Source organism: Rattus rattus, chromosome 1 (assembly GCF_011064425.1).
Source record: "Rattus rattus isolate New Zealand chromosome 1, Rrattus_CSIRO_v1, whole genome shotgun sequence".
Taxonomy (NCBI): domain Eukaryota; kingdom Metazoa; phylum Chordata; class Mammalia; order Rodentia; family Muridae; genus Rattus; species Rattus rattus.
This window is the reverse complement of record NC_046154.1, coordinates 87,678,237-87,705,242: the sequence shown is the minus strand read 5'-3', so window position 1 is coordinate 87,705,242 and position 27,006 is coordinate 87,678,237. Positions and strand designations below refer to the sequence as shown.

Sequence of the window (27,006 nt, the reverse complement as noted above, 5' to 3'; positions counted from 1 at the left end):
ATCTCGTTCTCCTTGAGTTCCTCATACTTTAGTTTTGCTACCAAGCCAGAGTGGTTCACATACTGCTGGGCAGATCTCAGGGAGCAGCTGACTCACTGCATTTGCCGAGGAGGAGCTTGGATGGCAGCCAAGGAGGTAGGGAGAATACTGGAATGTTGGGGAAGAGGAAAGTGAGAAGTACAGTCCACAGAGGTGGCTGGGGACATCACTGTGGTCCTGGCACACACTCTCGAGAAATAGTACATGGGAAAAACTTGGGCAAATGATTCAAATGACACAGAGCCTGAAGCAAGCACATTTAAAAGATTCACTGGTGCATAGCACAGAGAGAAGGGAGCTCCAAGAGAGGATTTCACCAGCTCCTGTCTTTCCTGCTATTGTTCCAAGTTCCAGATAATGGAAGCCAGAACAGGTGGATTTTAACTAATGTCCAATAGTGACTTGCCAATTGATGTGAGATTCTTGATACCCTTAGACACATATTGGTCCTTCCTTGGTAGTTTAATTCTGTTTCAATGTCTTTACTACACCCTAAAATCTGTTTAAAAATTTTATAGATATTAATCAATTTTGATCTTTAGGACATTCTTCTAGACTGTTAAGCCTTATATCCTCACTTCCTCATTTTATAGTTCAGGAAACTGATGCACAGGGATGCACAAGCTACATGTTAAAATGACACCAGTAAGTGTCTAGGCTGGAATTTTAACTCAGGGAGCCAAAACCCCAAATTCTTTTTTTTTTTTATTAACTTGAGTATTTCTTATATACACTTCGAGTGTTATTCCCTTTCCCGGTTTCCGGGCAAACATCCCCCTCCCCCTCCCCTTCTTTATGGGTGTTCCCCTCCCCATCCTCCCCCCATTGCCGCCCTCCCCCCAACAATGAAACCCTAAATTCTTAATACTGTGTTCTGTTATTCTGGTAGCATGGAGGACTCGCAGACCTGTCTTGGTTTACTTTTGAGCTATTTGTTGTCCCCGATAATACTGGTAGTGCTACAGACTCATCACTTCCTTTGGATAGTCTAAGAAGAACACGACGGGCTTTGTCTCTTGCATGTACAACTGTAGCATCTGAAGAATTGGCCATTTGGCTCTAAGTGCACTTGCCTAGAACAGAGGCTTTGCCATGACCTGATCGATGTCACATCTTCAACAAAATATCAGCAGTAGATGCATCAGGAATAGCAACAAGAAAGACAGCCTTAACACGGTCAAGTGTATAATCAACAATGCACTCTGAATAGCAGTGCCTCCTGCTTGTGGTCCAGAACAAAGGGGAGGAAGGTACGCTCATGGTCTATCATGAATCTCTCTCCTCATTTGGTTCTCTTCCTTACTGTATCTTTCTCCTTTCTGTTTTTCATTGTCAAGTAGTTTCCCATTTTATATAATGCTACCTCCACATGGTTAAAGAATTTAAAAACCTCCCTTGCTTTTGTCATGTGGTTGCTGCTTATAGCACTGGCTGTGGTATGTATGTATGTATGTATGTATGTATGTATGTATGTATGTATGTATGTATGTGCTAGGTATGGAAGGAGGGGAGGAAAAGAAAGAAAGAGTAATTAGGAAATGGCTGGAGCAAAGAGCAGGAAACAAAGAAGAGGAGAAAGGAAGAGTAAGAAGAAAGATAAACAAAGAAGGAAGAGAATGTAGCAGTAGAGAGAAACAGAAGAATAAGAGAAGAAAACAACCAGATAAAAGAAGTGGGAAGATATCAAGTTAACATAGCATCCTGCAAAGGAAGTGGCATGTGCAGCAGAAATCAGAAATGCAGGAAGAAGACTGTGATATCAGTGGGAAACAAATGGCAGGTAAGGAGGAAGTGGCTTGGCACTGCTTTGGCAAGCAGGGCTTGGGAAGGAGGAAGAGGATACCACAGCCATGTTACTCACACTATCCTAAGAACACAGACAGATCTTTGAGAGTGTCTGGGGCTGTCAGCCAAATCTTTTATCTCAAATCCTATTGCTTGCCTTTGCTTTTATTTTTGAAGCTTAACTTTAATTTATAGGAGGCATGCTTAGTGATTGATGCTTTTCCAATTAGCTATAAATAGCCCAGTCCTGCTGAGGAAACCTACCATTCTCTTGTTCTAATTTTGGCTGTGGACTGAGGGAGGAGAAGACAGGTCAGGAATCATTGATCACTAGCTTCTAAATCTGCAATACAATAAATCCCAGAAAGCCACTGCGTGGGTTGAACTTAGAAGCAGGACCTATTATTTGAAGGCTGTAGAGGCTGAAAATTCCTTTTAGGGGATGTGTCAATGGGAGTGCTTCCTATATGGAGCCTTTTTCATTGGTACCAAGTGGAGGGAGACTAGAATCAAAGCAATAAGAATCGAAGCTACATTAAAAATATCCACCTCCATTTTTCCCTTACCTCAACTACTGTGATGATTTTTTTTATATAATGTGATAAAAATCAATAGCCAAGTCTAAATGGCAGGTACAGCCATTACAAGGCCCATTCCACAGATGAAGGAATGTAAATAACTTTCCCAAGGGCAAAATGTTTCCAAAGGTATGTGATTCATGATGTTGCTATGAAAGGTCCATCATGGACAAATGTTCCTGGCTCAGGAAACACTTCAGCTCCCTTCTGTGTAGTAGAGGAAAGAAATTCTGATATGTCCATAACCCACCAATATTAATGGTTAACCATAGTTCTTAAAATGACACACAGTGCAGGTGACAGGAATGCCTTCCCTGTAATGTAGAACCTTCCTTTCACTGAGTGGTCAAAGCTTGACAATCTGTCCTAGCCCTTGGCATTTAGTATATGTTTACACTCCAGGGTCTCTTATACAAACACCTCTTCACATTTGCCAATTCCCTAGCCTTAGGTGAGACTTAGAGAGGAGGTATTGCTTTTGTACAAGTTCTCCTGAAATACAGTATTTTCTTGTATATCCCACCAAATCATAAGAGAAGTGTGAACTTCAGCGACAGAACAGCCCTGTAATGACTCTTGCTCCAGCATTTTGATATCCCTTTCACTTACTGTCACTGTGATGAATAAATGTTGAAGACACTCTTTAGTAGGTCACATAATGCCTCGTTGACAAAGGCCAACTACAGAATACTCAGTTCCAGAGAAACACAGTATCATGGACAAATGTTTAATTCTATCCCGCAGAACTTATACATTTTTCACTTCAGAATGTTACTTTACACTTTTGCTGCTAAGAAATGAAAAGTTAAATTGCTAACTCATATTAAGATCTACCCTCCACCCATAGTTCAAATTACTCAGCACACATCTAACCTAAATCTGATTTAATTTTAGCACTAGTTTCCTTTTAATATGATTAGTTATTTCATTTCCTATACTGAAATATGAATATACATACATTTAGGGGAAATTGTCTCTAATTGTTTTGGGGAATGATGTTGGGCAGGAAATAAGGAACCGAATGGAAAAGGAAAGATTAAAGGTCAGTAGAGTGATCAGATCTGGGGATGCTAAATGTGTTGAAACATGGGGTTCTGGAAACTACTCAAGGATTCAATTACCTTTGCTGCGGCGGCGACTGCGGTACTGCTCTGTGTAGAATGTCAGCTGTGTTTCGTCATCTGCTTCTGAGCCTGATGTCCCCTTGGTTCTCCCAAAACTGATTCCCCCTGCAGAGAAGCACCATCAATCAGTTGGCCTTGTAGTAATCCAGAAGCTAGTTAAATCCCTCAGCCATCCCGAAGACCCAGAGCTCTCTCCTTGGGCTTCTCCTGATGATCCCCAGTGACCCAGGAGTCTACATGATGAATGGAAGTAGTTGAGATTGGCAGTGAGGCAGATCTGGGTTCTAATCATGGTTCAGCAGCTTCCAAGGTATGTGACCTTGAGATTCCAATTCACCTTTATGAGTTCTCGGCTGTTTCTAAAACAAGGCAGTAACTCTAAACCTTGTGGATTTGCTTTGAAGAAATATGACATGCAGAGAAAGAGGTCCACAGTGTGTACTAAATAATGGAAACCTACTATTGCTACACGTGACAGGATTAACTCTAAAAATAAAATTCTCCAGGAAACTTAATCTCAGATTCCTTTCAACCACAGGCTCAGGATATGCCAGGCTTAAAGTCAGACACAGAGACACAAAGATAAATGCTGCTTTGCCCTTACCAGCTGGAGTATCATAAGCTAGGCAGGGGGACAAATGGGATCCTTAGGAGCCTTAAACCTAATTCATGGCCTATGTTTTCCAGACAACGAGATGGAAGGAATATGGGGAAAAGCAATTCATTTTAACATGGAGGACCTAGGAAAGCTTTATGGAGGAGTGAAGATTTAAAGCATGGTTTGAAAGACAGATGGGGTTTTGGCATTCAAAAAAAAAAAAAAAAGGAGTTTCCAGGAGCTGCCTTATGAAGCCTTCCTGAGGTCAGGGAGGTGGGCAGATACAGACAACATCAAACCCAGGACTGACTAGCAATGAGGTGCTCATGCCACATGATGAGAGACTTGAGTGCACCACTAAGAGGTCATGGGGTGGGGCCTTTTCTTTAATTGTCACAGGAGTTTCCAGAGAAAGAAAATAAATTGGTTACATGTGTGAACCAGAAAGGATACTCTGGACAGCCAGGCAGTGAAATGTGAGTGAGCAGCAGGAGACTCCATGATGACCCAGAAGGATAGGTACAGGATGGGAGAGGGACAGAGACAAAGTGGATGGGAAAGGGGGATGAGCATGGGAAATGCTACAGAGATGGATTCAGAGGAACATTCAGGAGAGAAGAAGCACGATTTGTCAGCTATAAACAGTTGCTTGCTCAAAGAACAGTGCCCAAACACTAATAATCTTTAATTCCTAAGGGAAAGCACAGGAGTTCCTATTTTTAATCTTTATGTTTTTGAGATTTATATTTGTTGACTTTCTGTTTAGTTGTTAGGGAGTGAGAGTGTGAGTGAGTGACTGAGTCACGTCAGGGCTTTGAGATGCTCTCTCTTCACTTGCTCATTCTAGCCTTAAAGTCTTGATCCACTTCTTCTGCCTTCCAAGTGCTGGGATTACATGCATGTAGCATTATGGCCGGTACTACTTTCAGATTTTTTGCATGTTTTTACCTTTTTTTAAAGATAAGCTATTGAAAGATATAGATTAAGACACCGAGGAATTCTATACCTAGAGAAGAATGAAAGAGGACAGAAAACCCAGAGAATGGTGTGGGTGGGCAGGGGAAAGAAGGGGCTTTTAAAGAATTTAACTTCGGTTGTACAAATAATAGATTATCTCCAGGGAGACTCAAGAATTTGGTAAAAGTGGCTTTTCTGGGTGGAGAATAGAGTGACTGGAGAATGAGGGAAGAGAGAGGCTACTCTGCCCTGTACATCTTTTGTATCGTTTGAATCAATCACGATGCAACCATTACCTTTTCGAAAGTTCTACCTGAGGAAAAGAAAAAGCATAGATTATAGGAAAATGATATTCAATTCACTAAAGGATTTTACTCTGTAATTTCCTTGGGTAGGGATTTGAAATGGCAGTCACTATACTGACATTACACTTGTAGATACCCTCTTCACAGCGGGGTATTATACTTTTATTCATTCCAGCACCATTGCTGCATGATTTGTATACATGACAGCATGACATCCTCATGGGGATATAGTCATTAGGGAGATGTAATTAACAATCTAGGTAATTATTCTAGTTTGATTTCCATGTCTGTGATCAAACTGTCTGACAACTCAGCCAAGGAAAGGGTTTATTTCATCTTAAAGATTGCAGTTCACCACTGAGAAATCTTGGGTCTGCAATCCACGATGGAATCTGAAGAAAAACTATGGAGAAATGTTGCTTCCTGGCCCACTTGCTGTCTTGGTCAGGCTCAGTTAGCTCCTTCACGCATTCTAGTATCACTGGCTTAGGGAATGGTACCACCTACAGTATGGTGAGCCCCACTATATCAGTGAGCAATCATGACAATCATGCACATACACATCTGTAGACAATGAATCTGGTGAAGACAACTACTAAACTGAAAATATCGTTTTAGATAATTCCAGGCTATGTTGAAAGTTAAGCAAGGACTGTAATGAAATAAAGAAACAAGGACATGCTTGGTCAAAGCTAATTGCCAGAAGGAACCTAGGGGCAAATTAGGAGAGTTCATTTTAGGGCTCAGGTTCTTGCTCTCAATACAGGGTCTCTAGTATTCAACTTGGCCTCTGTATTGAATAATTTTATGTCAATTTGATACATGTTAAAGTCATCTGAGAGGCAGGAATCTCAATTAAGAAAATGCCTCTATGAGACTGAGCTGTAGGCAAGCCTATAGGGCATTTTCTTAGTTAGAGATTAATAGAAAAGGACCCAGTCCATTGTAAGTGATGTTGTCTCTTAGTCAGTGGCCGTAGGCTCTATAAGAAAACAGGCTGAGCAAGCCATGTAAAACAAGGCAGTAATCAACACTCCTCTACGGCTTCTGAGTCAGCTCCTACCTCCATGTTCTGGCGGTTTGAGTTCTTGTCCTGGCATCCCTCAATGATAGACTCCAAAGTGGATGTACAAGTCAAATATACTCTTTCCTCCCCAACTAGCCTTTTGGTCATGGTGTTTCCTTGCAGTAATTGTAACACCAACAGAGCTAGCCTCCTTAAAACATCTCCAGAATAAACCTTTGATGTATCATTACACATGAGCTGGGAGAACATCTCAATTCAACTGAAAATAACAGCAAGGCTTTGAGGCAGTAGGAGACCCCAACTCTAACAAATGAAATACCCTAGCTTTGGGAAGGAGCTTCTAGGGACCCTATGTGTTTCTGGAAGTAGATGAACAACAGAAAGTCCCTGGTGAGCAGGACGTTAAAAATTATCATCATTTTTTTTTTACTGTCATAAAGATAAAACAAAAAGAAAAAAGTAGAAAGAAGAGATTTTTGGGAGAAAAGTAGGAATTTTCATCTAGTGATTTAGTATCCAGATAGAATTGAAGGAATTTGATGAAGACACTCCAAGGACCAGGAGGAACAATTTCCTACTGTCTGGTACATTAGGGTAACAGAGAAAAAGGGAATATTGCAGGTCTCCAGGACTATACCCATGCTACCCCTTTGAGCCATGCCCATTACAGTGAAACTCGTATTCTATGCCTTCCAACCTGGGATTCTACCTCCCTTCCTACTTAATTTTTATCTTTCCTTCTTTGGCAAGAAAATGTTCTGCTCTGCTCTGAATAGAGAATTTATATGGTATAAATGATTCAGACAGAATTCCCTCTCTGATACAGGATAGTGGAGGTGACAGAAAAGGGATTAGAAAATTCTAATGTAATGAGAAAAGTTAACAACACATAGTCCTGTCTTTCTGTGAGATACTGGAATAAGCCTTTAGCACATGTTGCCTCCAGGAGAGTTATAACAGAGAGTGCTAAAAAGCAAGACACGATTTTACTATTTTTATTTTTTTATGGGTGAGAATATGAAGGCACAGAAAAGTTGTGATATTATACGTCCAGGGTCACACAGTTTATAAGTAGTGGAACTACCATTCAAAGAGGCTGTCAAGTCTCTTCCTTCAGGCTGTTTGCTGGTACGCAATAAGACATGAGCAAATACCTCATTTAGTGTGCACAGCTTCCCATTGGCAACATTGGGAACCCTTTTTATCTGAATAATGTGATGCAAGGTAGGAAGTGGGATTTCACGTTGTAGTTGAACCTCTCTAAATCCAAAAGCATTCTTACAAGTAGAATAACATGGAGAAGGTGTGTGCATGTGTGTGCAGGCACGCTCACATTTCGGAAAGTCTGTATGTGAGCAAGGAACCCACATGCTAAGCACTGCAGCTTCACAGGTCTTTTCTAGCATCCTATCTTAGGAACATATTTTCTACTCCTCTCAGCTTCTCCTCTGAGGTTTGCAAGAGTAACTCCCCAAAACTCTAATCAGCTTAGCAAGATATTAGCACTTATCCATCCTTCTATATGCCTCAGAACACAGAAAACACACCTTGTAAACCAGGAAGAATAATAGTCACTATTCATCCTCAAACCTCCTCTGATTCCCACCTCTGCTCTGCAGTATTTTAATATCTTCAGAGGGGAAACTGAGTTTCAGCAATAGTATTTGCTCTCCAGCCTATCCAGTAGAAATAAAATGTAAACCACATACGTAAGTCTAAGCGTTGGTGCTCTTGTGGGATTCCTAACAGTGGGAATGTGGAGTCTCTGACTCTTGCCGGCATTGGTACTCCTTTTCTCTTACTTGATTGCTCATCCAGCCTCGATTGAGGCTAATCTTATTGAAACTTGTTATACCATGTTTGGTTGATATTCCTGGTAGACCTACTTTTTTTCTGAAGGAAAACAGAGAAGTAGATCTGAGAGAGAGGGGAAATGAGGGAGGAAACTGGAAGGTGTGGAAGCAGGTGTGATTGAAATGCATGTAGGAGTGAAGAATAAATAAAAACAGTGGCTGGATTGGGATGCGTAAGAGGAAAATAAATAAAAAAATTAAAAAGAAAACATTCTTAAAAAGATAAGAATAAGGGCTGGAGAGGTGGTTCAGAGAGAACTGGATGTTCTTCCATAAGACTGTTTAATTCCCAGCACCCAAGAAGTGGCTCACAATCGTCTGTGACTCCATCCCCATGTCATCCAAAGCTCTCTTCTGATCTCAGTGGGCAATAAGCACACATGGTACACAGACATAAATTTGGCAAACATTAAGTAGAAATAAATAAAGTATAAAATAGTAAAAATGATTGAATTAAATTAATATTCAGGGTACATTTAAAAATATATGAAAATATCATGTCCAACTGTAATTACATAAAACTTAGCACTGAAATATCTCATCTATTCCTTTATAGTGAGTCTTCAAAACTGAGTATATATGTCTGCCATGACTGCAACACATTTTCATATAGACAACCTGTATTTCATGTACCCACTACACAGGAGAATGCATTCTTGTAGGCATTTGTACAGCCAATACTTTTCCAAAGAATAATTAGGGCTAGGACTTGGGCACAGGAGAAAGATGAATAAGCCACAGGTCACATAGATTGTTAAATTTTGTATGTGTATCATACAAACAAAGGTTAAGATGAGGTCCCATCAAACAACAATACTCACAGTCCAGGCTCTTAGGCTCTAGTTTCATATTGGTTTAATTCATGAGCCTTGACAGGTTGTAGATGTCAGTATAAGGAAATTAATTTATTGGTATCCAACATGACTTATAATACTATGCCTTACTCATTCGCTATGTGAACTTGGCCCAGAAACTTCACCCCTTAGAACTCGTTTGACCGTCAGGTCACATGGTCATTATGGATACAGTGTTATGTTGCATATGAACAATTAGAGCAGAATTCAAAAGCTTGAGAGTTGGGGTACTTTGCTTTCTTAATTTTAACTTGTCTGTATTAGGAGGAAAGAAAAAGCGGATGCATAGTAGTCAGTCTTCCACTGAGACATCGCAGAAAGGTGGCAGCTAGCCAAGGTATATAGCCATCGAGTATCCACATAATCTGAAGAGGTGAGATGCCAATTGTGGACTGACGCAGAGGTGATTCAGATGGATGGTAAAGGGCTCCCACTGCTGCTGTTTTGATATAAAATTGATGATTTAGTGCCTTAAGGTAGAGCCATTAATTACTTAGGGCTGCTCTGGTATTTCCACTTAGTCAGAGACTTGAAAAAGAACAGAAGAGGTGATCCGCTTCTCAGAACTTAGGACTTCTGCCTATACTCCTAGAACTCCTGATTCTCTTTTCTGAATACTCTTCATATAGCCACCAACGTGTTATCCCAAACACATACCACAGGACAAAGAGTGCTATAAAGGGCATTTTACATGTGAGAATACATGCTTCCTTCACATGAAGTCTCACAGGCAAAAGAAATTTCTAATTTTAGTGAAAAAGCAAAACAACATTTCAAATCTGCATCAGACCATGGAAGTTATAGAGAGCAGAACTCATCTTTAAATTTGGTTTTGGTGTGAGTCAACATCCTTGTTCTCATGAAAATCAAGCTCAATTTTATTATGTACTGAGGAAATAAAAATTAAAAACCCATTGATATCATGCTATAATACTAGTGTGGTCTAGAGAACAACAATTAAAATAAAGCATACAATAGCAATGGATAAAAATGGGGCAGCTGATATGGAAAATGTTTTGGAAATACATTTTCTACATAGTTCAAGAATTCTACATCAAGGCATGCAACACTAAGAACAGAAAGTTATTAAAATAAATACTTGTATGTGGACATTTGTAGTTATAACTTCTACAAAGCTCAAAGATAGTAACAACAAATGTATAAACAAAACGCAGTCAAGCCACATGAAATAATACTGACATGTGACAAATGCTGACATATTAAACCATGCAGATAGAACACATCAACATTTTGCTAAATGAAAGCAGCTGAATATAAAAACCCTAAGCCATAAGATGCAGGCTAGATGAGCTATCCATGGAAGATCCATTAAAAAAAGAAACTAAATCAATAGACTTGGGGTTGCCAGGACTAGGAAGAGGGTGGTAAGGATAGGAAATAACTAGTAAGGACTACTTGTTTCTATTTGGGTGATGAGTCTGCTTGGAACTAGATAGAGGTAAGGGTTACACAAATTTACAAATCTATGAAATGCCACTGAACTGGTCACATTAAAATGATTAATGGTTCATTTTTTTATTATGTAGATGTTTAGTTAAAGATTTTAAAAAATTAAACCCCTCTGCTTTGTAATATAACTAGACTGATGGTGGACAGGAAGCATAAGGGATGTAAAAAAGCAAAAGAGGGACAGCTGGGATAAAAAGAGTTGAGGTGGTGCATAGCTTCCTTATAGAATTTATTTTATGAAGTTTGCCCATAAGGAGATGGAGATATTCATAAGTATTTAGAGGTTTACTATAGATAGCTGGCAGAAAACAGGAAACGTGATCTCTAGTTTGGTTTTTGGCAAAATAGCACATTTGAAAAAATCAGAGGTCATACTGTTGAGAAAGCAGGAGAAATCAAGGTCCTTGCCTCTATGTGAGGTAGGATGTTCTTCTTTGCAAATCTACTTTATCTGCAGGGGCTGGCCTGTCTACAGATCTCCTTTGTCAGCAGCTGGTAAGCCTGCCTCTAGCCTCTCCACACTCCATCTCCTGCTCTTGCTATCATGATGGATGGTGGTGACATGTTAAATTATTCAGGCTCCATGTCTTTCTCAAGTGGATGACAATGATATTGTACTTTCAGATTGCCCCAAACTGAACCAAATAGAGAAATATGTGTCTAAGGAATGTAAAAACCCTTCTGACACCCCAACCATCCTGAGATTATAAATGGTGGCAGCCATGGGTAGAGGACAGAAACCATTACAACTTTTCTTGTCCTCTGAACTACCCAAGTAGTAAATACTCACAGCTCTGGAACAAAGTTTCAGATGTCAATTCACATTTACCTTTTAGACAGACAGACAGACACATACACACATACACAGAGAGAGAGAGAGAGATAGAGAGAGAGAGAGAGAGAGAGAGAGAGAGAGAGAGAGAGAGAGAGAGAGAGAGAGAGAGAGAGAGAGAGTGCTTTTGTTTTGGTAACTGCTACAAAACATTCTGACCAAAAGCAAGATTGGAAAAGGAAGGGTTTATCTTTTTTGACTCTTTCAGAAAACAATTTATTATTGAAAGAAGTCAGGGCATGAACTCAAGGCAGGAATCTGAAGTTGAGTCCATGGAGGAATTCAAGTTATTGTCTCAATCCCTGGTTTATGCTCAGCTAGTTTTTGAAGTAGAGAAGCCTAACTGCCTGGGAATGGTAATATCCAGAGTGCACTTGAGCCTCCCACACCATTCCTTAGTCAAGGCTTTCTCTCACAGATATGGTCAACTTCATTTTGGGAATTCTTAATTGAGGATCCTTCTTTCCAGATGACTATAGGTTGTATCAAGTTGACAATAAAAATTAACCAGGACAGTGTGGACTTATGTGTGCATGTGCAAAAAGGACTATCTTGAGTGTGGAATTTCAACTATCTATCTTGAGACAAAATCTCTCAGCGGCCTGGGGATCTCCAATTAGATTGTCAATTCAGTGAGCTCCAAAGTGTGTAACATTTCTCAGGTAGGAACTGGGGATTAACCTTCATGCTTACATGGCAAATTTTTTGAATGAACACCTCATCTAGTCTACACTTGGAGGTATTTTGAGATTAATGGGTATCTGCCATACATAGTGCCCAGAACACTGTAGAGAGATGACTACACATGAGCTTAGGTTTCGCATGCCAACAGGCAAAAGTAGCTCTAGTTCTTAGGCAAAGTTAGGGAATCAGATAGGTAAGCTGGAAGAGCTGGATTCAGAAACTGGTTTATCTAAATTCCCAGAAGATTCTAGAGCATATCTCTGGCTCATGTTGAATTTTAAAGTTGATCTTTATGGTGAAATATATTTATAATAAAATACAATTAAACACGATTTTTATAATTTCATAAAAATAGAAATACACATATTTATAGAAGACATCAAAAATTACTACTTAACTCTAAAGTACAGCTTCATGAGATCATTAAAACACTGTGATATAAATCTATATTTACTGACAGCCACAATTCTCTGTGCACAAATGTGTACAGAGAATAATACAAAGAAGAATTTTACATAGTTGCTGATACACGATATTAATCATACTATGTATAGAATGGAAACAAATACACACGTATGTATTTTATGGTACTAGGGATTTGAGAGAAGGCCTCATCACCCTATGTAAATTATCTGTTACTGAGTCAAAGACCCAGTCCTAAAGACAAATTCATCTTAATTCAAAGAGTATGAAGCTTTTTTTTTTTAAATCACAGTGCTTTGGAGAATTACGGAGAAGGGTTTAAAAATGCCAGACCAGACTGTGATTCACAGTAAAATCATCTGTGAATAGAGGAATCAATCAATCAGGCAAAAGAGGAAATTATAAATTCGTTATTGGATGTTTATACAGCTATAAACTATAGAGTAAAACCTGTAATGATGCAAAGCAATTATATTTTTAAAACATATACTTTAAGCATGCATGTGTAGACACTGATATTTGAGGAAATATATTGAAGAGTTACAGGTAGTTCGATCCTTTCAGTGAAAATAAACTGAGGTCTTTAAAATTCTCCTCACTTTTAGTCATTCATATTGCATAATTTTCCTTTTCTAATTGTTGTTTACAAAAAATAGAAGTTACATTCATTTTTGGACAAATATTTCTTATTCTTACAACAGTTTAAACCAATGTTGTCATTTAACCTCTACTCTAGTATGACCAAGCCAGGAAGAGATGTTCCAGCTTTCAGGAATGAACACCCCAATTCTCAAATTTTGGCCCTAAACAGTACAAAAACCTTAAGTCAAATTTAACCCATTGTTTAATTAAAATAAAATATTCTCTTCTAAAACATCCGAGTGTTAGACAGGGCAAGAGCGTGTTTTCAAAGGCAGTCTTACAAAACCTCCCACTCTATTTTATTTTGTGACGTCTGTCCTTTTATCTCTTCTGGCCCAAATCAGAGTTAGATCCGGCTCTAACTCTGCAATGACCTTAGGGATTAGCCTGCAATGCACTTATCCATGGAGGACCGAAGGAGAGACCTCCAATGTTCATCTAAAAGGCAGCAGAGCTCTCTAGCAGCACAGGTGTTCTATGTTGTCTCTTTGGAAACCTGCCACTGCATCGTGAGAGGCATTGCCACATGGAGGGGTCATTAACAACACAGAGACCAATTGTCAAAATAATTCAGCCATCTCTGGTGCCAAAATATGGTGGAAACATCTTCTAACTGCTTCTAACCCACCTCTAATACTGACGTTTACCTAGATTCAGCCTGGTGATCATGGACATGAGACAATATGTGCTTCCTTGACCTTTGATGAATTCAGGTTTTTGAGGAGCTCTTGATTTTTGGGATCCACAAGCAAAAGATTAAAGTTATAAAGCTTGATTTCTAGGATGGTATGTTTTGCCAAGGAAATTAATATTAGATACAACTCTATCTAGTTCTATAAGGATACTCAGAGTCTTTTAAGCCATGAGCATGTGCCAGACCCGGGTAATGGAAAGATAAATTCAGTTTCCAGAGACACATTGTCTAGTTCTATTTGGTTACTAAGATAATAAATGAAAAAAGATATTAGCATTCAGCAAATATTGAATAATACTCAACACTTTTAAGTCCATTCCTCAAAATAAGGAATGCATTTGTTCCTTACAATGATTGGATGAGGTCACCATTGTTACTTCATTTGAACGATGAGAATATCAGAGTCCAAGATATTATAAATGGCTTTTTCAAGGTCATATACCTCTTAACTGGTAAAATGGAAGTAGGATATGAAGTGAGTTCTGGGGTGCGGCAATTGGTTAAAGGGGCAGATTTGAGGCTCTGCTGTTGGATGGGAATCAAGTCACCTGTGATACCCACCATCTATTTGGAATGACAAGGTCAGGTTGGTCCCTTATTCCATATAATAGCCCTTCAGAGGACAGCTAGTGAGTCTACTCAAAAGCTTTCCACCCAAGATAAGTAGTAATTATCCCTTCAACTGTTTCTCACATTCTATCAAATTAGGACTTTGGGGATTACAATTTATTTTACAAAAGTCATAATACAGAAAAAAAGAAAAACCATAGTAACCAAGCCCAACACTATTATTTACTCTTGTTTGTGTATTGAACCACAAATTTGTTATGCATATATTGTACAATGTTTACTATTATTTAATGACTTGAGGATATTCTGTGAATTTTGTCAAAGGTATCTGAGTACATTCTTCATGTAACTATGTATTGGAATCCAATTATATGCCAAGCATTTCTCTACTGTATAGTTTCTATCTATACAATGTATGTGTTCTTCATATTAATATCTTCAATACAAACATGTACACCAAAAATAATAATAATTATTAAAAACAATTAGTATTATTTCCTCTAAATAATAATTCTCTTCATTTTGGTCACCATTCCCCTCTTTAGGTAAAATAAACCTAGAACACATATATAATAAAAATAAAGATGAAAGTCATCAATATTAGAATTTGTGTTAATATTCATCTCTAATATAATTTAATATCTACCTCACTACTTAACCAAAAATGTAGTGCCTAAATTTTTACTTATTTTAAAATTTTGCTGGAGATTGAATTCAGGGCCTCTATCAAGCTGTCAGCATTTTACCACTAAAATAAAGTTCTAGACATTGAAATATTTTTCTTAAAACAATTTTCTATATAATATATTTTGATCATGATTTACCTTCCTCCAGTTCCTTCTAGATTATGCCTACCTCCCTACCTTCCCAACATCTGATTCTTCCTTTCTCATTTTAGAAACAAAAAAAGCAGAAAAACTCACAACTGAAAAATCAAACCAAACAACCAACAACAACAAAACCCCGCAGTAAGATAAAAGGTCCAGACTTGATGGGAGGTTGTGATACACAAGGCAGGAGGATCTCAATGAGTTCAAGGCCAGCCTGTTCAACAGAGCTACTTCCAGAAGAGAACAGACTATACAAAGAAATCCTGTCTCCAAACCAAACCAAACCAAACCAAAACATAGGTCAAAACAAAGCATGTACACACACACACACACACACACACACACACACACACACACACACACACACACACACATGCACACACACACATGCACACACACACACATGCACACACACACACACACACACACACACACACACACACACACACACACAGCACCACCACCACCACCACCACCATCACCACCACCAAACAAACAAACAAACAAAGGGCATAGATTTCATTTTGTGTTAGCCATAGAGAATGGATGATATATTCACTGAACTTCCACTAGAGGAAACTGATTGGATAAGTTTTTCTTAAATAGCCATGTGAAACCTACATAAAGAAGAACTGCCATGCAAAAAAGTATTGACTTAATTCAGGTCTCAGATCCATATTGTCAAGATGTTTTTGACAGAGTTCTATGCACATAAAATCCTAATCCAGCATATATAAAAATGGCCATACCATATATCCCCCATCATCCTCCATAGCACTGGGTATTACATTAATATTTTAAAATCTTAGTGATGCTAATATGTTTTCAATTCTTGGAATTAATTTTTTCACATCCTTACAAACACAGCTAGATTGCTAAAATGGTTTGTGAATTCTAATGTCTAGAATCAGGCCTGACAGCACAGGTGTGGTCTAACCTGTATTGAAGAGAATTGGGCTATTAGCTGCTGGTCCAGAATATGAGACATCATCATGGTACCAGGATTTCCAGGAGAAGCAGAGGGGCAGACAGCTGACTTACATTCAATACACCCTTAATTCTTTGTTCCCATGAACTCCAAATACAGCACATCTTTCCCTGTCATGTATGTGTAGAATTGATTTTTCTATACCAAAGTAAAGTATAATTTATACTGTCAAATTATATCTGCATATTTCACCACTTTCTTCTAGTCTCTAAGAACTACTGTGTACAATCTTCTTGATTTTGCATTTTCACTATTTCCTGACTTTATGTCCTGTATGGATCTGGTAAATATGAAGAGCCAGAACTTCTCAGAGTTACTAGGTACCTGCCAAATGACAAGTGGCAAGACTAGAGGTTGGTTTACACACACACACACACACACACACACACACACACACACACACACACACCTGAGCGCGCATCTGTGTGTTAAAAACCCATTTAGTATATAATAAAAGAGTGTAGCTAAGTTGATGTGATCATCCCTATATTACTTACAGGAAAACAATGTTTGAATGGAGCATTTGACTTGTTCAACATTACAGCATCAAACCACATTGGTGACAAATGCTTTTAATGCCAACACTCTGGCAACAATTGCAGGTAGCTATCTTTTGAGTTCAAGGCCAGCCTGATCTTTTTACCAAGTTCTAGGTCATGTAGGCTATGTAGTGAGACTTATCTCAAGGGTGGATAGATAGATAGATAGATAGATAGATAGATAGATAGATAGATAGACAGACATACCTAGATGATAGATACATAGATACATAGATTGATGCACAGATATGTAGTTGATAGATATATAGATATATACATAGATGATAAATAGATACATAGATGATACATAATACATTGATACATATATATACGTAGCTGGTAGATAGTTAATAGACAGACATATAAATAGATAGATTGATAGATAGATAGATAGATAGATAGATAGATAGATAGATAGATAGATCACGATTGTGTGCAGATAGGAAGATATAGTCTCTCTTTGTTTATCACTCTCCACTTCATTCTTTTGGGAAAGGTTCTGCCGCAGAATTTGGACACCCCCCCAACTCCTTTTTTTTTTTTAACCTAGGCTAACTGCCAGCAACCCCCAGCAATATATCTGTCTCCACTATTCTCTCTTAGGTAGGATAACAGGCACATGTCCATACTAGCCTTTTTGATGTATGCTAGGGATCCAAACCTAGGTTGTTATGATTGTATAATAAACACTCTTATGCACTGCACAATCTCTAGCCCCTTCCACTGACTTTTACAAGCTTTCAGGCCAGCCTTGATTCATCTAAGATGATAACCAATCTCACCATAACAAAACCATATCTCAAATCATTTTAGCAGGTGGAAAGCAATTTGCTTGTACTCAGAGACTGGCATTGAGACAGGGACTTCAAAGTAAATACTTATACTACTTCTATGCATGTTAAAATTCCGTTCCATACGAAACATCTTTATGTTCCTTCTTCCAGTTTTCAGACTTTTTTTCTTGATATAAGTGACATATCTGACAGTTTTGGAATGAATTTAGTTCTAGACTTTCATCTGGTAATAAGGTTTCTGCTATTCGATGCAATGGCGCAATCATTTTCTTGTTCTTATTGTTCCAAAAGCAATTTAAAAGCTTGAATGATTTTTGTTGGTTTTCGCTCAGTTTTACCTATCATGCATTGACAAATATGAAGCTGTAGGTCTCTGGAAGTGGTCTGATAAGTTCAGAAAAAACCAATAGAGATTTTGACTTTTTCTTCTAACCTTTTAGTTTTCTATACAAATTTATCTCCTCTCTCTATTCTCCCCATGTCCTTTCTTTTTGTAGCTATCTTTGGTTATTTGTTAAGCACTTTAGTTTTTTCATAGTTTTCTCTGAAATATATCTATTTCATTTCAAAATATCTGGCCAAAGAACCAGCAGGCTCTCCCTCTGCTGTTAAATTATTATGTGTATGCTTTCCTAATTTTTGGTTATAAATTTTCTTCTTTTGAATCAGAAATGTTAGCTCCTATTTTACCAATCTCTAATGCTGACAAGGATCTTATGAAACGGTCATTTCTCTAAATTGCTGTGAACTGTAGAAATTTGTATGGCCCTTTTGGGAAGCAATTTGGCAATATGAGAAAAAATGTTTCAAAATGTCCATCTCTTTTGGTCTACTTTTGGGAATTCACCCTAAAAAAACTATCCTATACATAAGAAGGGATTTATGCATGATTATAAATATGGCAATGTTATGTGTAAATATTAGAAAATAGATAATACCCTTTACGGCCAACTCATAAGGAATAGTAAATGCTGTTGAAATGTGATATAAGCTTTGTGGTAATAAACTCTATAGAAAATAGTTTTGCATTCATAGCAGTTTTAAGAAGGGAGACAGAAAATATAAATTCTATGTTATCTAGTTATTAGCATTAACTATGAAAATTCTGCCTATATTACACAAGAATAAGACTCTGATAGACCTTCCTTCTTATACATAATGATGATAAATTTCTATTAAAAGATATAACATTATTTGTTGGTTCTTAGTTTGATTATTTCCTGCCTTCTCCCCCTCCTGGGTGTATTTGCTTCTTTTTTTTCTAGAGCTTTTATGTGTGCTGTCAAGCTGCTGATATATGCTCTCTCCTGTTTCTTTCTGCAGGCACTCAGAAGTATGAGTTTTTCTCTTAACACAGCTTTCATCATGTCCCATAAGTTTGGGTATGTTGTACCTTCATTTTCATTAAATTCTAAGAAGTCTTTAATTTCTTTCTTTATTTCTTCCTTGACCAGGTTATCATTGAGTAGAGCATTGTTCAACTTCCATGTATATGTGGGTGTTCTTTCCTTATTGTTATTAAAGACCAGCTTTAGCCTGTGGTGGTCTGATAGGATGCATCGGATTATTTCTATCTTTTTACATCTGTTTTGTGCCCAATTATATGGTCAATTTTGGAGAAAGTGCCATGAGGTGGTGAGAAGAAGGGATATCCTTTTGTTTTGAAAAGAAGTTGAAAGTTTAAGAATGCAGAGACATTGAAACTTAAGCCAAACATACAGACCAGGTTATTAGTACATCAAGCAGTTGTCTGCTGAAGATTGAGGCCATGGTAGATACATTTTGATAAGGAAGGAAAAGCACAGACCAAAAATGGGAGTCCACAGACTGTACATCTCTGGCTAATCTCTGGGCTACACAGATGTGAAACAGCCACCAAGAAGCTCAGCTAAATGTAACAAAATTCTAGTATTTGAACAACTACATGCCACAGGAAAGACTGGAATTAGGCAAGTTGACAGTGTTTAAAAGCTGAAGCATGAGCACTCTGTGAAGAAATATAACAAAATCCAGGGGTCATTATCACAGTAAGCTAAGGTAGCCCCCAAATCAATCTACAGTCACCAAATATATAGAGAAGTGGAAAACCATATCCATTTCTAAGAGAAAGGACAACTTTAAATTTTCCTTAAAAGGATATAGATGTCAGGATGATCAGATAGGTATCACTATACTTGAAATCAATTACGCACTCAATGATTTCAATGAAGAAAAATGTAAAAATTATTATAGGAAGCATACATTAATATTTTATGGCAGATGGATGACTGTTGGGGAGAGAGAATCATTTTTCATTTAGAAGTGTGGCTATTATAAATATAATGGAGAGATACAAAGATAGGGATAAAGAGAGAGATTTAAGAAGAGAGAGATAGATGAAAGACAGATAGACAGACAGTCAAACACAGAGAGAGAGACAGAGAGAGAGAAACAGAGAGACAGAGACAGACAGACAGACAGACAGAGAGACAGAGACACAGAGAGAGAGATTTGGGGAGAGAAAGATGAAAGACAGAGACAGAGAGAGAGACAGACAGACAGAGACAGAGATAGACATAGACAGAGAGAAACAGAGACAGAGAGATTTAGGGAGAGATAGATGAAAGACAGAGACAGAGAGAGAGAGAGAGAGAGAGAGAGCGAGAGAGAGAGAGAGAGAGAGTCTGTACAATGTATATACAATGTATAAGAGGGGGAAGAAGGAAAAATGCTGTGAAGAGTTGTGGTTTGGGCATGACTTAGCTATTGCACACATGAATTTATCGTAGTGCCTCTGGTTACCAAATTAAGATCTGAAAAAAAATCAATTCAAGTAAAAGGAGAAGAGAGGGTCTCTTGAGACCCCATACCTAAGTAAGGAGCTACTGCTAAGTTGATGTTTGCTTGTGGAAGAGAATGACTTTTCTTTAGGAGTGTGATCATTATTTGGATTCCCATCTCCCAGTAGATGACCCCACATCTGCATACATATTGGCAGTGCCAACTGAACTCAATGGGTTAAATAAGCAAATGCAATTATAAAAAGAGGACATAAAGTTTGGAGGAAGATATGACAGGAGTTCCAGGAGATAACTGGAGGGAGAAGTGACAGGTAAATACGATCAAGATATACGGATAAATGTGGCATTTTTTTCTTTTAAAATTCTCTTTATTTTTATTGGTTATTTTACTTATTTACATTTCAAATTTTACCCCTCTTCTGGGTTTCCCCTCTGCAAACACCCTATTCCATCTCTCTAGCCCTGCTTCTATAAGTGTGCCCCACTCACCCACTCCTGTTTCACCACCCTAGCATTCACCTGTGTAGGGGCATCGAACCTCTACAGGACCAAGGGCCTCCCCTCCCATTGATGCCAGATAAGACAATCCTCTTCTACATGTGCAGCCATGGGTCCCTCCATGTGTACTCTTGGTTGGTGGTGTAGTTCCTGGGAGCCCTGAGGCGTCTGTTTGGTTGATCTGTTTTGTTGTTCTTCTCATGTTGTTGCAAACTCCTTCAGCTCCTTCAGGCCTTCCCCCAAGTCCTCCATTTGGGTCCCCCAATGCTCAGTCTGATGGTTGACTGTCCATCCCCATCTGTATTGATTAAGTTCTGGGAGAGATTCTTAGGGGACAGCTATATCAAGCTTCTGTCAACAAGCACTTCCTGGCATCAGCAATAGTCTCTGGGTTTGGTGTCTGCATATGAGATGCATCTTTAGGTGGGATAATCTCTGGATGGCCTTTCCTTCAGTCTTTGCTCCATTCTTTGTCCCTGCATTTCCTTTACACAAGAGCAATTCTGGTTTCATATTTTTGAGATGGGTGTTTAGCCCAATCCCTCAACCAGGGTCCATGCCTAATCTCTGGTTATGGCCTCTACAGATTCTTTCTCCCCTTTGTTGGGTATTTCAGCTAATGTCATCCTCACTGGGTCCCTCAGCAGACGAATGGACACAGAAAATGTAGTACATTTACACAATGGAGTGCTACTCAGCTATTAAAAACAATGACTTTATAAAAATTTCAGGCAAATGGATGAAACTAGAAAATATCATCCTGGTAACTGAGTCACAAAAGAACACACATGGATATACTCACTGATAAGTGGATACCAGGAAAAAAGCTCAGAATACCCATGAAACAACTCATAGACCATATGAAGCTCAAGAAGAAGGAAGACCAAAATCTGGATGCTTCAGTCCTACTTAGAATAGGGAACAAAATAATCAAGGGAGGTAGAGGAAGGGAGGGAAACTGGAGGGAGAGAGGAGGGGGAGGGAAAAGGGTCAGGTGTGAAAGGAGACAGGGAGAAGTACAATGGGTCAGGAAATTGAACAGAGGTTTGTAGCATTGTGGTATGGGGAACTTGAAGGAGCCACTAGAAAGTCCCTGATTCGAAGACCCACCTGGGATGACAATAACATACCACATTTTAAAGGAACAAATAAAAATTAAAAGAAAAATGAACAATAATAAATAGGAACCACTGGTTATACATACTGGAATAAAAATAATTAAGACTTCAAAGACCAAATAGTAAAAATTTTAAGGCCAAAAAATAAATAGAAGAATAAAAATATTACACAATAACTAAAATATCCATAAGACAATACAAAAAGCTTAAATATAGACAACTAGAGACTGTCAAAAGGAATAAAGAGAAAAAGAAAGGAAAGGAAGGATGCTGACCAAAGGAACAATGAACAAACTTTACAGAATTTAGAATAAGTTATAAGCCCAGGCAACAGAACCATGAAGGGGAATGGCGTCCATATGCACACAATAGAGTCACTGCTGAAACAGAACATACAGATTCTTGATTTTTCCATTTCCACCCAGTGAAGAAAAAAGCACCACAATTTGAAAAGAAGGAGTAAATCTGCATTTCCTTGAAGATGACATGACTATGTATTCAAATAGTTTTGAAAAAATCTATAAAATAACTGTTTGAATATGTACTGTTTATTAAGAATGAAAAATATGAAGGAACTATAAGAGGTCAGCTGTAATTGTAGGGACTGATAAGCAATAAGTGCAGAATGACATTTAAATGTGTTTATTTATAAAGGATATGTATCATAATAATATAACTCTTCCATGTGCACTGCTGCAAAGTATAGTACAAAGTATTCATGAAATGCTTTGTAGAAAGCATACCTGACTTCTTTACAAAGTAGAAATTTCCAACAAAAACATTTTTTAAAATCTAAAGAATGGACAAAAATACGGTGCCATTGTTTTGAATACTAAATATTTTAAGATTCCATCCCAAATTTATGTAAAAGTTACATGGAATCCTGGTTATCATCTGAGCAGGCATTTTAAAAAGACATTGTTGGGGTGATTCTAAACTGTGGAGAGGAGCACAAATCGCCTGCAAGGCCAAAACCATTCTAAAGTAGAGCAAACTAGAGGAGTTTGTACTGTGTGCTTTCAAGATTTACTACAAGTCCACAAGAACAAAGGCAGCAGGCTATTGCCAAACAACAGGTTCACAGATAAAACATCATCATCATCAACAACAAATCAGACAGTAAGCCCAGAAATATACACAGTTCGTTTGACAAAGTTGCTGAAGGAAAGTATTTTTTGATATGTTACAAGAAAACCTTGAGGCAGAAGCTGAAAGAAACGAACAGTACCTACATTCCTAACAATCCCACACAGCAACTCAAGACGTCATAAACCCAAGTCTAAGAGTTAAACCTTAACTTAAATTTATCATAAGATCCTTATCATAGTCAACAATTTTTAAAAAGCAATTGTATTAATCACAAGAAATTATAAAGGTAGATTTTTGATTATTTTAAGATCATATTATTATTATAAAAACCCTCTCCTTTCTTCCTCCATCTCAACCTTTTCACATCCCCCTCTTTGTGTCTTTCAAATTAATGGCCTCTTTTTCCAAGTGTAAACATTTTTGCTTAATAAAAGATAAGACTAGGCAAAAAGAAAGCTAAGGCTCAAACAGAAGAAAATGTTAAATTGTTTATTTATAAATGATATGTATCCATAATAATATACTTTTCTATAACATTCTATCACTTAGACACAAAAACTCAACAAAAATTTAGTACAAGTCTTGAAGGATTATCTCAAAATTATGAATGCAAGTAAGCAAGTTGACAACCTTAACCACTTTAACCATAGAAAAAATGCAAATTAAATCACATTGTGATATCATTATAAAATACCAGGGAGCTTAGAGTTCAACAAACATTGACATTATCAACTTTGATAAGTATTTACAGTAAAAGCATCTTGTACTGCTGATAAGAATTTATATGATGAATCCAGTTTGGAAAAAAAAAAGTTGCTCAAAATTTCTATCTTCTGTAAAAAACACATGACCCTGACACCACACTCCTAGCTATTTACTCAAGAAAAACACAAGCATACACCCACATAAAGTACTATATATATTCATAGCAGCTCCACTCACAGTAGCAAAACCTTGGAATGAATTCAAGTGTCCATCAGTACATACACAGATGAAATCGAAATATATTTCTAGATAACAAAGCCATTTAGCATTGAAAATGAACTAGAGCTATACACAGTCATGCAGACGAATGTCAAAACTAGTGTGCTGCAGCTGAGATGTCAGGCACAAAGGAAATATACAGTTTCCTATACTTATGTCATACAGTAGAAGAAAACAATCTACTCCATGGTGACAGAAAGCAGATCGGTGGTTGTCTACTGTGGGGGAGTGAAGCACAAAAGTCAAGGGTGTTCTCACTGAGAACATTTGCCCAAACTTGCGGAATCACAAAGCCTAACCAATGCAGTTTGCCTAACATGCCTAGTAAATTTGATTCTAAAATTGAATATAGAACAATTCTAGTGAATTGTGGGGAAAACAATCAAACAAAAATTAAAATTGAGTGTTTTTCTGTTCTTAATTGTTCTGTCTGTTCGTTGGAGAACTTTTCAATTATTTTTTTTTTAAATTCCTAACGATGGGTGTGTAAAGCAGGTCCTTGAGCTGCAAGGGAAGCAATCTACCACTGAGTCACAGCAGTTCCACAAAATTTTGGCTGTGAGCTGAATCATATATCTACCGTGTATTAGACTGAGGAACACAGTGAGTTATGGTTAAACATACGAGCAGTATGTAATCTAAAACAACTTGTTTCCAAATCAGGTTCTTCTTCTCATCTAAGGGCAGGTAGGTAGTCCCAGAGGATCAAAGTCCTCACTTCTCTGCATTTCAAGCATGAAATTGGAGGAGAGACAATTCAAGGGTTTATCAGACATTGTGATTTTAGCAAAATAATCCATTTTTTCCAGCAACTAGGGAATTTTTTAATATACCACATTAACTTGGAATTGTTTTGTGCACTGAAAATCCATCATAAATATATTTGAGGTAGACTAGGGAAAAAATACTAGAATTGGGATGAGAATATATGAATGAATCTTGCTTCATGTATGCTGTGGTTGTTTTAAATTCAGTCTTTCTATTCTTTTTCACATATTCTATTGAATTGCAGGGGTCTATGTTTTGCGCATCCATCCATGTGGGCTCCTTACAGCTTTGAATGGAAATGAATGGCAGAAGTAGAAGTATGTGCTTTCCAAGGCAAGGTCAAAAGGGGCCATGCAGCCTCATCTAATTCTTCCCAGGAGGGATGCAAGACAGAAATCCAACTTGATCCACAGCCTCATGGAAGCAAAAACTTCACAGCACCAGGTGAGATCAATAATTTGCGTGGACTAGCACACGGCTAACTTCCTACCGTTTCAGATACCTACACCTCTACCTTTCTTCGCATTCAACTTCCAAAATTCCCAACACAAAGAACTATGAGCTGAATTATTAGCCTGTTGATCTCAATGAGAAATATTTTACATGCGCTGAGACTGTCTTTTCCTTTTCCAAAGCTACCAATCTACACCTCTGTCCTTTCTCATTTCTGTCCTATGAGAAAGCAGCATCTTGTCAGGACAGATGTCACAGTTTACCTTCCTTCAGAACTAGTAATGAATTCTGGGGTGAATTTTATATGCCATGGATGTTAAATTAACCACCTCCACATCAGCACATGCACACAAACACACACACACACACACACACACACACACACACACACGGTATCTTAGGATGATAGAAAAGGATGCAGGTAGGACCCATTTTTTAAATCTCCAGGAGAACCTCTGGAAAGAAGATTGAGCATGTAAGAGTACCATGTGCTTGTCCAGAGGCCCTAGACTTTATTTCCAGTATCTACGTAACAGCTCCCAAGTCTGACCTCAGTGCATCTGCTGCCCTGCTTCTAACCTCGAAAGGCACCAGGCACACATGTGGTACACAGACTTTCATGAAGAGAAAACACCAATACACAGTTTTGTAAATCACTGTAATGTGAAAAGAACATATGACTTCTGTTTTTGTTCCATATGCCACAAGGGTTAGGCACAAAATCAAGTCGTTGGCATCAAAAGGAGTTCACAAGTCAGTGACATAATTGTCAGTAAGACTCAGGATCCCAGTATCTGCACTATGGCCACATCCATTTTATCATATGACTTTTGTCACAGCATATAATATTTTTAAACTTCTCAATTTTCTTCTTATATTAAAATTTTTTTCTTTTTACCATACAGATTGTAAGGCATTACTCAGTGTAGCGAGGAGGCTTAGACCGGGTAGCTAGCATTCTTGGACATGAGTCCTAATCAGATTCTTTTTCTTATCTGCTCCAGTCCAGGAAGTCCATCAGCAAGTACAGCTTTAACTTGGAAGAGAACATAGTAAATATGATAGTCATGGTGAACCTCTCTTCGTCTCTCTCCTAGAGAAGAGCCAATCCACACCTAAGCCCTACCATTTCTACTTAAACCCAAGCAGGGTTGGCACCTCCACAGCTGGGATCTCAGGTTAAATCCACATGTTTTCTGCTTATTTATGCTGAGTACTTCTTGCCATTCTCCAGTGTCTACTTCTCCAGGGTCACTTCCATACAAATTATTATGAATGAAAATCTAGCCACTTATGAGCCCTGCTTATGGGTCTTCGGTGACCACTCATTAGACTAGAATATGGCTTCAAAACCTACAACTGTTTTTAGGTGATGTAACTGCATGCTGTTTCTCCTGCCTGACATCTCTCAGAATAATGCTCCACTCCTCCAAACTTGACCCTTCAAATTCATTAACTTTGTTTCAACATCAGTGTCATAACACGGTCTTTCCCTGCTTAACATTCTTTGGACCACTTTATTCAGATCTCTGTGTTAACGCTACCTCCATAAAGAAGCCTTCCCTGAATCATCCGATGTGAGACCTCCTGTTCCAATGCCTCATCATTCTGCCTCTGTCTTCTATATTATGTTTTCTGGTAGCATTTATTGCTTTCTCAAATGACACTGCTCTTCTATCAGGATCTCTTTCTTTTTCCTCTGACTACAATCTTAGTTGCTTCTGTGACAC

The 27,006-nt window shown here is 38.1% G+C and overlaps 1 protein-coding gene across 1 annotated transcript in view; it reads right to left on the bottom strand.

The window, feature by feature from the left end:
• The window catches only part of Astn2 (astrotactin 2), an 803,377-nt gene that overhangs the window by 611,893 nt on the left and 164,478 nt on the right, over nt 1-27,006 (bottom strand). Inside the window, exon 4 of the mRNA XM_032902906.1 lies at nt 3,524-3,631. Within this exon, the coding sequence (XP_032758797.1) occupies nt 3,524-3,631 (108 nt within the window). The remainder of the gene's footprint in view (nt 1-3,523; nt 3,632-27,006) is intronic.